This window comes from Thamnophis elegans, chromosome 3 (genome assembly GCF_009769535.1).
Source record: "Thamnophis elegans isolate rThaEle1 chromosome 3, rThaEle1.pri, whole genome shotgun sequence".
In the NCBI taxonomy this organism is placed as follows: domain Eukaryota; kingdom Metazoa; phylum Chordata; class Lepidosauria; order Squamata; family Colubridae; genus Thamnophis; species Thamnophis elegans.
In genome coordinates, this window is record NC_045543.1 from 74423571 (window position 1) to 74436245 (window position 12675).

A 12675-nucleotide genomic window follows, 5' to 3' on the forward strand; every position below is an offset into this window, starting at 1 on the left:
AGCAACCCAAGCCTGCCATGCCACCAAACCAGTTCTCCTACAGCGGCACCATCTTGATTTTCAGTTATGCGCATGTGCAGAACAATTTTCATTGCAGTAATATAATTTCCCCCCCTTTTTTTAATTTTCTGCACATGCCCAGACCTTTTTAGGTGCAAATGTGCATGTGCATGAGCAAGCAAAGTGAGTGTGCTTGCACATTTTTTGTGTGGCGAACCGGCAGTAATGCCTGCAGCAATCCACCCCTGACTTACATTGTTCTGAACGTAAGCCTAGAATCTGAATAAAATAGAAAATCAGATACAGTATAAAACTGTGAACAAATGAAGAGAATAAGAGACCATTTACTGTGTTCCAAAATGAAACCTGCAAGGGAATATCAGTGGGATAATAATGATAGACCGGCTTGTATATTAAAGCATAAGATAAAGTAAGATATTGTAATATCATGGTTGGCTTTAAAAATAGTAGTTTATCTATAGACTCTTCTAAAAGTAATGCTTGTTACAAAGATCATCTGTGAATACTTTTTCATTAACATTTCCAAATTCTCACTGTTAGAAACTGAAAATGAATGGAGCTTCTTATATCACATTTACCCTAATTTTCAAACCGCTTTTCAATTCTCGTGCAAATAGTGCTTGTCACAAAGAGCAAATTACTGAGGAAACTTGCAAATACTATTTAATTTATATTCCAGCAATTCCAGTCAGTTTTTAATTCAACACCAGTTCAACTAGTGTATGGGATTGCCCTCTCATAAGCAGTTGAACTATTGGTAATGTTTTTCAAAGTTCAATATTGTTGATAAAATAACAAAGATGGAACTTATTGGATAAGTTACTTACTTTTTGTCAGTAGTTTGCTTGAGTGCTCCACCTCTCAAATTACAGAGACAACATTCCTATGGGAGGGGAGGGGAGAGCTTAATCTTAAACTGCAATAAACTTTATATAATTGATTTTAAGATAAAAATAGTTAACCTCAATATTATCTTTACCATCATAACACAGCATAATATAATTAACAATATTTTAATGATTTTCAGTGCTTTTTTTCGATATTAAAATATTTTAATTGGATTCCTCATAAAAGGTTGATGGAAGTAGAAAAATCACATGACATTCCGGAAATAGAATTTGTACAAACTTGTTAAATGTTATAATATATGAACAATACACTTAAATCTGCTAAATTATTTTGGACACATTACAGGTAGTTCAAGCACAATCGAGTCCAACATTTCTGCAGTTGAGACATTTGTTAAGTGAGTTTTGCTCCATTTTACGACTTTTCTTGCCACAGTTGTTAAGTGAAACACCAAAGTTATTAAGTTAGTAATACGATTGTTAAGTGAATCTGGCTTCCCCATTGACTTTGTTTATCAGAAGGTCATAGAAGATGATCATGTAACCCCAGGACACTGCAACCAACATAAATATAAGTCAGTTGCCAAGCATCTGACTGTTGATCACATGATCATAAGGATCCTGCACTAGTCATAAGTGTGAAAATGGTCATAAGTCACTGAATGGTCACTAAATGAACTGTTGTAAATCAAGAACTATTTGTACTATGTAGCCTCTGCTTGAAAATCTCCAGGGATAATAACCCATTCCTCTGGTTTCAACTCTTACCATCAGAAAATTATTTCTAAGGCTTATACTGAATCTATTTCCCTGTAGTTTCATCTGACAAGTCCACTTTCTCCTCGCTATGATCATCCTTCAGATGTCTTAAGACAGCCATTAAATCATCCTTAGTCTTCTCTGTTACAGGTTAAACATTTGCCATTCCTTTACTATTTATAGGATAAGATTTCTTCTGGCTCTTTGTCTCCCTGTCTGTCTCCCTGTCTGTCTGTCTGTCTGTCTATGTCTCTCTCTGTCTGTCTGTCTGTCTGTCTGTCTGTCTGTCTGTCTGTCTGTCTCTCTCTCTCTCTCTCTCTCTCTCTCTCTCTCTCTCTCAGTGTCTGCTAAAACATTCCCCAAAAAAGCAATACTAAAATTAAGTTTACATAAAATAAACTATATTGTTTATAAATGTAATTGACAGAAATACAAACCACTTTTTGCATACATAAACCACTCTCATATATAGAAATACAAATACAAACATGTGCATCCTTCAAGTGGAAACTGCAAAAAAGAAGAGGAAAAAACAGGATGTGTTTACAGTGAGGAGGAAGAAAAACTATATTGGAAGGAAAGGGATGAGAAGAAAGGAAATAAAATGAAAGAAATAAGAAGATTGAGATGTAAAGAAAAGAAAAATCAGTATTGTTTAAACATTACAAAAAGCATTACCTTCAAGAGACAAGCTGATGCTTTAAAAAAAAACATTGAAGGTATTACATAATAGCAAAGTATGATGATTCTAACCCCTTGCACTTCTATTCATTCACACAGCATCATTAATTCTTCTCGGCTAGTGCAAAAGCTCCCCTGTATTCACTGGTAATTATTGAGTGGGTAGAACCTCATCTTCCTATCAAATGTGTAAGTTTTTTGGTAGAGCTTTCTCCAAAGAAAACATGCTCATTCATAATCTTCAATTCATCTGACTGAAAGAATGATCACTAAAATCTGAAAAATCTTTATAGATTCAAGGGGGGGGGAATATGTTGATTCACAGATAACTTTTCAAAGAATCATGATTAGTGATTTTTCTATTACTGGTAAATAGTAAGCTTCTCAAGAGGAACAGATTCTGAGATATGACAAATTAAAAAAGCAGGAAACAGTATCAAGTTGAGTGTGAGGTGCCATCCTATTATGTCAAAAATAGACAGATCACTATCACCCTTCATAAATTTAAATGAGCAACTATCTGAAAGAAAGCTGCTCATTAAGATATTTTGTTAGTGGAATGATGCCACAGCTGTTAGGAAACAACTGATACTTCATATCAAAATCAAGACAATCCCCTTGCAGATTACATTGTGCTTCTCACATTTCTCAAGAGTAAATGACAGAGCAGGGAGTCAAAAAATATAATCAGGAAAATCAAGTACCATCTCAAATGTACTCTGGGTACCATCTTTGGCAAGAACAAAATGTATTGGGGTTAAACAATGCCTTATGAAAAATCAGCCTGCAGAAATGGACTGTTTTTTTTTTAATGCAAGATGTAACCAACAAATAGACATAGATTCAAAGGATTCTTACTGTGACTAAGTAAGAAATCTTCCCCCTACAAAGAAGGCTACAAAAAGTTTAAATGTAATAAAAGATATAAAACTCTATGCCACAAAGAGAGTAAGAATAAAGGAATAAGCTGAATTGCATCATAAAAGAAAAAAATGAAAAAAATTATCTGTTGATGGGTTGTGAGACATGTCAATTAATTATTACATTAAGCATAACTGTGTCACTGATACGATTCTTCATTAACTGTCTTAATAGTAAATATCATAAAAATATAGCAGTTCTATTATTAATGGAAAGTAGCAATACTTCCCTTTTTACATAAAGAAGACAGAGTGAAGGCATATTTACTACTCCACTTGACTTTGAAATTTACTTGGATTTGAATAGATTGGGGAATAGAAGCAGGATAAGCACTGATGATCTAACTGAGAGAAATAAAGGAACACCTGCTCTCTTGGACAGATGGGCGGATATTAATTGAATTAATAATAATAATAATAAACTCCGCCGTTGCCGGTCCCAAGCCCGGATGAGAAAGGAGGAAGGTTGGGATCAGGTTGGCATCTGGTCCCGTAAAAAAACCCCCGCCAACCCATACAATATGGTGGAAAAAACGAATAAGAATTCCATACCGCATCGGTCGTCGCGCGGGTTAACAAGGGCCGCGGCGGATGTTGGGGTCCCTGGACATCCGTCGACAAGTGGGCTACAAGTGGACCAGCCAACAAAACGACAAAAATATAGTGCAGATGAAAACCGTGCCATAATGGCCTGTTACTACAACTCAGAGCCAGAAAAAAGAGGATATTTAAAGCGAATGTATGAATTATGGAAACAACAATATCCAGATTCAAATGTTAGTGAACAACGACTAGCAGATCAAAGGCGATTTATTATACGGAATAAAGTGTTTAGTGAAGTTGAACATGAGGAAATTCAGGCAAATTGCAAAAGCTAAAAAACAATATCACAAGCGGAAATAACTGATATTCAAGACACAACTAAAGACACTATAGTAGAACTCCCAGAAGAAGCTCTCAGGGAGGAAATAACATCACCACCACTAGAACCAGTTATCACTGAACCAACTGATGAACTAACTCAAAAACAAAAAGAATTGAAAGATAAGATCATGGAGCATTTTCTGCTTAATGTGGAAAGGCAACGTTTACCATCACTAAAAACTGTGCCTAAGAAAATTTTGGCCCCTATCATGAAAATGGTTAATGCAGTGTTTTCAACAATTGAACCGGGATCCATCTTGGAAACAAACCAGTTAATGTACAGCGCAGCTGTAATAGTCACTAATGAACTAGGCATTAAAATTAAAATACCTAGTCACACAACAGAAAAAGCATCAAAGCCAAAGTGGAAAATCCGTCTAGAACAAAAAATCAAAAAATTAAGGGCAGATGCTAGTAACTTAAAGAACATGCATGAGCAACGGCTTAAAAACAACAAAATCATAGATCGGCTAATCAGAAGATATAGATTGGATACAAGAAACATCAATGAAGCTGTAGAGATTGTAAAACAGCAGATAACAGCAACAGCTAGAAAAATTGAAAGATATGAGGCACGAATCATCCAATATAAACAAAATCAGCAATTTCGATCAGACCAACGGCGTTTTTATCAAAGTCTTAATGTGAATGGTGACACCAAAAGTGAAAAACCAGAAAAGCAGGCCACAGTTGAATTCTGGAAAGAATTGTGGGAAAATGCAAAGGACTACAACAAGGAAGCAAAGTGGATACATGACTTTGAGAAAAGCATTGGCAACAAACAAATGCAAGTATTAGAAATAACAACTGAGATGATCAAAAATCGAGTTAAAAAGGTAAAGAATTGGACATCACCTGGAAAGGACCAATTACATGGTTTCTGGCTCAAATATCTGACCAGCTTACATGCAATATTGGCCAGGCAACTGAATGAATTTTTACAAAAGGGCCAAATTGATGAATGGTTGACAACTGGAAAAACATACTTGATTCAGAAAGATCCAACCAAAGGAACAACACCTGAAAACTATAGACCAATAACATGCTTACCAACAACCTTCAAATTACTCACAGGCATTATTGCAGATAACATGATGGATTATTTGGAAACAAACAACATCTTGCCAGTAGAGCAAAAAGGCAACAAAAGAAGGAGCAGGGGCACAAAAGATCAGCTTCTAATTGATAAAATGATATTAGAAAATTGTAAGAACAGAAAAACGAACTTGAATATGGTCTGGATTGATTACAAAAAGGCATTTGACTCACTGCCACATAGTTGGATCATAAAATGCTTAGAAACAACTGGCATTAGCAAAAATATTACATCCTTTACTGAAAAGGCAATGAAACAATGGAGAACTGAGTTGGCAGTAGGGAATGAGAGCTACGGAATGGTTAATATCAAGCGAGGAATTTTCCAGGGTGATTCACTTTCACCTCTTCTCTTCATCATCGCAATGATCCCACTATCAGTAATCTTAAAAAAAATGAAATTAGGCTACCAAACAGCCAAAAAAGCTGAAAAAATTTCGCATTTACTATATATGGATGATTTGAAACTCTATGGAAAGTCAGAAATAGAAATCCAATCATTGACAAACACAGTCCGAGTATTCAGCACCGATATTTCAATGCAGTTTGGCATGGAAAAATGCGCCACTGTATCCATAAAAAGGGGCAAAATCACTGCATCTGAGGGAATTGAAATGCCCAATGGCCAACTAATTAAATGCAAAGAAAATGAAGCCTACAAATACTTAGGCATTCTGCAGTTGGATAACATCAAGCATGGAGAAGTAAAAACTATTGTCAGGCGAGAGTACACCAACAGAGTTAGGAAAATTTTGAAATCTAAATTGAATGGTGGAAATACAATCAAGGCCATAAATACCTGGGCAATACCAGTTATAAGATACACAGCTGGCATAGTTAACTGGACACAAGCTGATTTGGACCTTTTGGACCGAAAAACCAGGAAACTAATGACAATGCACTACAGCTTACATCCACGTGGTGATACTGATAGACTATATCTGCCCCGAAAATCAGGTGGCAGAGGATTATTACAAGTGAAGCAAACAGTTGAAGAAGAAAAACATGCACTGGCTGATTATTTAAAAGACACCCAAGAACATCTATTAATCGAAGTAAAGAACAAAAATCTACTGAAGGCCCAACAGACAAAACAAGAATACAGAAAAGATGTGATAAAATCAAGAATGGAGAGTTGGCAGAACAAAGCACTGCATGGTCAATTTCTGGAAAAAATAAAAGATAAAGTGGACAGTGAACAAACTTGGTTATGGTTAAAAACAGGTACATTAAAGAAAGAAACAGAGTCACTAATCCTGGCTGCGCAAGAACAAGCTATCCGCACAAATGCCATTAAGGCCAAAATCGAAAAATCCTCTGATGATGCCAATTGCAGACTTTGCAAAGAAGCTGATGAAACTGTTGATCACATACTCAGCTGCTGTAAAAAAATCGCGCAGACTGATTATAAATTGCGGCACAATTCAGTAGCACAAATGATCCATTGGAATTTGTGCAAAAATTATAATATTAAAACAGCAACAAACTGGTGGGAACATCAGCCTGAAAAAGTCACCGAAAATCAGATGGTCAAGATCTTGTGGGATTTCCGTATACAAACCGACAAAATACTGGCGCATAATACACCAGACATCACACTGGTTGAGAAAAATAAGGTCACAATCATAGACATCGCAATACCAGGTGATAGCAGGGTCGCCGAGAAGGAACATGAAAAAATCGCAAGATACCAGGACTTAAAAATCGAAATTCAACGACTATGGCACAAACCAGCAGTGGTAATTCCAGTAGTAATTGGCACACTGGGTGCTATTCCAAAAGCACTGGAATTACATTTAAAACAGTTAAAAATTGACAAAATCACCATCAGTCAAATGCAAAAAGCCGCACTGCTTGGATCTGCACGCATATTACGAAAATACGTTACGACGTCCTAGGCCCCTGGGTGGGGCCCGACTAGTAACCAATGCCAAATCCGGCGAAACAACTGGCCGCTGTGATACAATTGTACAACAATAATAATAATAACAACAATCATCATCATCATCATCATCATCATCATCATTTACTATATATGGATGATTTGAAACTCTATGGAAAGTCAGAAATAGAAATCCAATCATTGACAAACACAGTCCGAGTATTCAGCACCGATATTACAATGCAGTTTGGCATGGAAAAATATGCCACTGTATCCATAAAAAGGGGCAAAATCAGTGCATGTGAGGGAATTGAAATGCCCAATAGCCAACTAATTAAATGCAACGAAAATGAAGCCTACAAATACTTAGACATTCTGCAGTTGGATAACATCAAGCACGGATAAGTAAAAACTATAGTCAGGCAAGAGTATACCAACAGAGTTAGGAAAATTTTGAAATCTAAACTGAATGGTGGAAATACAATCAAGGCCATAAATACCTGGGCAATATCAGTTATAAGATACACAGCTGGTATAGTTAACTGGACACAAGCTGATTTGGACATTTTGGACCGAAAAACCAGGAAACTAATGACAATGCACTACAGTTTACATCCACGTGGTGATACTGACAGACTATACCTGCCCCGAAAATCAGGTGGCAGAGGATTATTACAAGTGAAGCAAACAGTTGAAGAAGAAAAACATGCACTGGCTGATTATTTAAAACAAAGTCAAGAACGTCTATTAATCGAAGTACAGAACAAAAAACTATTGAAGGTCCAACAGACAAAACAAGAATACAGAAAAGGTGTGATAAAATCAAGAATGGAAAGTTGGCAGAACAAAGCACTGCATGGCCAATTTCTGGAAAAAATAAAAGATAAAGTGGACAGTGAACAAACTTGTTTATGGTTAACAACAGCTACAATAAAGAAAGAAACAGAGTCACTAATCCTGGCTGCGCAAGAACAAGCTATTAGCACAAATGCCATTAAGACCAAAATCGAAAAATCCTCTGATGATGCCAAATGCAGACTTTGCAAAGAAGCTAATGAAACTGTTGATCACATACTCAGCTGCTGTAAAAAAAATCACGCAGACTGATTAGAAATTGTGGTACAATTCAGTAGCACAAATGATCCATTGGAATTTGTGCAAAAAATATAATATTAAAACAACAACAAACTGGTGGGAACATCAGCCTGAAAAAGTCACCGAAAATCAGATGGTCAAGATCTTGTGGGATTTCCGTATACAAACCGACAAAATGCTGGCGCATAATACACCAGACATCACACTGGTTGAGAAAAATAAGGTCACAATCATAGACATTGCAATACCAGGTGATAGCAGGGTCGCCGAGAAGGAACATGAAAAAATCGCAAAATACCAGGACTTAAAAATCGAAATTCAACAACAATGGCACAAACCAGCAGTGGTAATTCCAGTGGTAATTGGCACACTGGGTGCTATTCCAAAAGCACTGGAATTACATTTCAAACAGTTACAAATTGACAAAATCACCATCAGTCAAATGCAAAAAGCTGCACTGCTTGGATCTGCACGCATATTACGAAAATACGTTATGACGTCCTAGGCCCCTGGGTGGGGCCCGATAGGAACCAATGCCAAATCCAGCGAAACAACTGGCCGCTGTGATACAATTGTATAATAATAATAATCTCAACTTAACCCCTATTGAGTGGCTACAAATCATTTTATACATAGGCAAATCTGAACCCAAAACAGAATGTCAAGCATTTCCACAATCATTCCTTTAAAAAAAAAATTAATTGAACAAAAACACAAAAAGAGAATCATCCTTTATTACATCTTGTAGAAAGCATGTCGATTGGTTACAGATAACTTTCGTGCATTTCTTCCACAGTTATTACTTATAGTTCATATTAGATTATACACTTTAAATCAAAAATCTTTGTATATCTTACTATTAATGTACCACAATTCTCATTTTACTACAATTATTTGAACGTGCTTTTACCTCAAATCATTCATACTTAAAGACACAACCACGTAATGGCATTCATTAGCTATTTCAAAAAATCCTCCAATAACATTACATCTTTATAACATCTTTTAAATAAAAGTCAATTAATAAAGTTTCTAAACCTTCCCCCCCTCTTTTCCCCCCAACTCACTGTTTAGAATTTATATCCAAGTTACTTTTGCCAATACCATAGCATGTATATATTGTTAAACAATGTCCATTGACATTTCCTTGTTGTTATTATAATTGGCTAAAAAGCATTTACTATTTATGTCCCATTTCCTTTCATCAGAGCCCCCCCACTCCCCAAAAAACCTTACACCTTTATAACAAGATCTAAATAAAAATTTGTTAATAAAATTTATAGGTCTTTTCTCCAAGTCACAATTTACAATTTATATCCAAATTTCTTTTACTAGATTGCCAATACATGTATATATATTTACACTGTATCCATTATCATTTCATTATTATTATTATGGTTAATTAATTGTTAGCGAATAAACATTTAATAACAATCTAAAACAATCTAAGAGTTACAAAATTGCTACTTATTAATCACCAAAATCAACTAATTTTTTATTATCAACTTTCATTGTCAACCTGTATCTTTCCAGTAACAAAACAGTCTTATCTCTCTTGCCAATTGTGGTGTCAGTCTTCTTTTTATCTCCTTTGTAATGTTTTTTATAGACTTCTCTCCACACTTGGTTACTTGAAGGGCCTCTCAGATAATCTTGTTGCCCACCAGCCCACTGTAGCCTTCCAGGCCTCTTTTATTTTTTATTTTAGATTGACTTGAACACAAGTTCTTTTATGCTCTTCAAAGGAGAAGGGTTCTGTTTTCCCCCCTTTCTTTCCCCTGCCAAAATAGTTCTGAGAGGCACCTGTAAAAACAGTTCGTGCCCTTTGTTCTTTATCAGTTTCTGTAAACAAGTTGCAAACCCTTCAGCTACAAAGTTAGTGAAGTCAAATAAGGAAAGAAAAGAGATACGTTGTTTCAAAAACTCCAGCCTCTGACCTCCGAGTGGTAGCGTGCTAATTTTTCACCTTCTAATATTTATCTCTGGCTTATAGGAAACAAAGTTCTTTAGATTTCTTTTAGTGAAATTTAATAACAAATAATAGGAAGAATTGTTAAAATAAGAAGGAAGGTTTTAATCCAGAAGTCAAAAAATAGAGGAACAGAAAGCAGAAGAAGAAAAATCACTTTAAGAGGAGAAATGAAAAATGTTGCAAGTACTTCAATCCACAAAGAATAGTTACAAAGAAAAAAAACTTTCCACAGCAATCCAATTAGGGTTATTTTTGCCACTCAGTTCTTTTGCTTAAGGATCTAATTTGGCTTTAAAGAAAATTTTCTTCAGGCAATCTTTAGCAAAATAGAAAAAATACCTCACCAGATGGACTCACTTTCTCTTTTCACTTCCTTCCTTCCGGAGCGTCCCGATTTCATCAGCCTGGGGGCTGTCTGTTTACCACTGGCTTGAAGCTCTTCCCTTGGGTCGATCAGGGACTTTGCAATATCCCTGAGATCAGAAAGGCTTTGTCTTGCTGATCACCGTCTCTATGGGAGGGTTTAGGTCTGAATGGACCATCCAGCGCAAAAGTGTCAATGGCGGTCTCGGAGTATCGAGACCGCACATTGTGACATCGCGACTTGGCTCCTCCTTCTCTCCACATTCATTCCTTAATGTTAGGCACAAACCATTAAATTGGTTTACAGGTAGTCCTTGACTTACAATCACAACCGAGCCCAAATGCAATCAACATAGATCATGCTGGGCTACAATCTATATTTTGGGAACCTGGGAATGTTTTCAGGAAAGCAGAATCAATGGGTCAGCACCAGCCATAGCAGGACAATGGTAGATTGAGCTAATATATTTATGGATGACTGGTATAACAATGTAAGTTTCTCCTTTATAAAATAATGTAAGTCATCTAGTACACATACAAGGCACACTGTCAGATTACATATCTGGATAATGGTGTATAAGGTAACCTACCTCTGCCACTCCTGACAAAAAGCTGTGACCTTAGTAATTGCTATCACTGTTAGATAAGTATACTTAAAAGATGTGCCCCTAGACAAGTGCTACAGACTAGATTTCATTTTCTCTACAAGCACATCTTATCTGATCAGGTCAGAAGGTTATTTCCTCATCAAGCACATGCTATAGTGATTATATCTGAACATAATCTTCAATTTAAATAGTCTCATTAAAAGCTATGAATTTTATGGAGTGTAAATGTGGAGAGAGTCTATTAAAATGAACAAAAAAGAGGCAAAGTATAATTCTCACAGTAAATTGATTTATCTTTTTTTGCCAATTATTCTTCTGGTGGCTGAATGAAGAAAAAAATCAGAAATCATTGTCAAGACAAATCATTCCTATATCAGCAGTACTCTGCTTTTTTGAAGGGGAAAAACGAATGGAATGTCCTTCCTTCTAAGAACTTTGTATGTGTGGCCACAATATGGCAAAAATTACATGATCCTATTTTTACTTAAACCTGGTCTGCAATTAGAGTTGAAATAGTTATTAGAAAAGATAAGAGCATCAGCCTCCGTTTTCCTCAACTGATTTCATTCTGCTAAAAGTAATGACCTTAAGGCAGTGGTTTTCAACCTGTGATCTGCAGACCCGGGGGGCGGGGGGGTTGCAATGACGACACAGGGGTCCACAAAAGCTTGAATAAATGTTATTATTTAAATCTTGAGTCAGGTCTTGGGGGTCCAGGGCCATGGTTACAAAAAGTATTTAAAGGGAGTCTATGGTGAAGAAAAGGTTGAGAACCACTGCATAAAGGTACATCTTAGTACCTTATAACTGCCTAAAATATTTGTTTAAAATGTACCAAGTTTCATATCAGCATTTTGAGGGAAAAACATATATATTTGAAAATCATCTTCACCCATCTTTAACTATCTTAAATAGCAAAGTGCAGTGATTAAACATAATAGGCTGTGATAGGGAGTCACAAAAATTAATATAATGAACACATTTAGATTGAAGATTAAAACATTGACATGGGTTGTGCAAAAAAACATTTAACCATTTTGGAATGGTCGGATTTTAGTGTTCATGTTTTCTTAATACGTAAGGTTGATGAACATTGCATCTCATAATCTACATTTAGCAGCAGAAATATTAAAAGCAAATAATCCGGGTAATCTCACTTAAAGTTGTTTTTAAATTATTTTTCTATCAACAATCACAGGTCTGCGACTAAAAGCTGTTTGATTATTTTCATCTAATTTCCATGTATTTTGGTGTGCTGAAAACAAATAAAATATTGAAAAAACTCCTAGATGTCATGATTTGCCACAATATGCAAAATTGTCTTCAAATTTATCATTTTTAAAAATTTTTGGTATTTTTTTATATTATGGGTTATAATATGGTTTATATAATTAATAGTAATTTGGACTTTACATTTGGTTAAAAATGTAAAGTCCAAATTACTATTAATTAATTCACATAAGTGCATTTCAGATATAAAATGCCAAAAAAAAACCACCTTAAAGGA

General features: G+C 35.6%; 1 protein-coding gene across 5 annotated transcripts in view; it reads right to left on the reverse strand.

The window, feature by feature from the left end:
* KDM4C (lysine demethylase 4C) overlaps positions 1–12675 on the reverse strand; it is a 240010-nt gene that overhangs the window by 42015 nt on the left and 185320 nt on the right. For all 5 annotated transcript variants that reach the window (XM_032213186.1, XM_032213188.1, XM_032213185.1 and 2 more), the window contains one exon: positions 849–904. In XM_032213186.1, coding sequence (XP_032069077.1) covers positions 849–904 — 56 coding nt within the window. The remainder of the gene's footprint in view (positions 1–848; positions 905–12675) is intronic.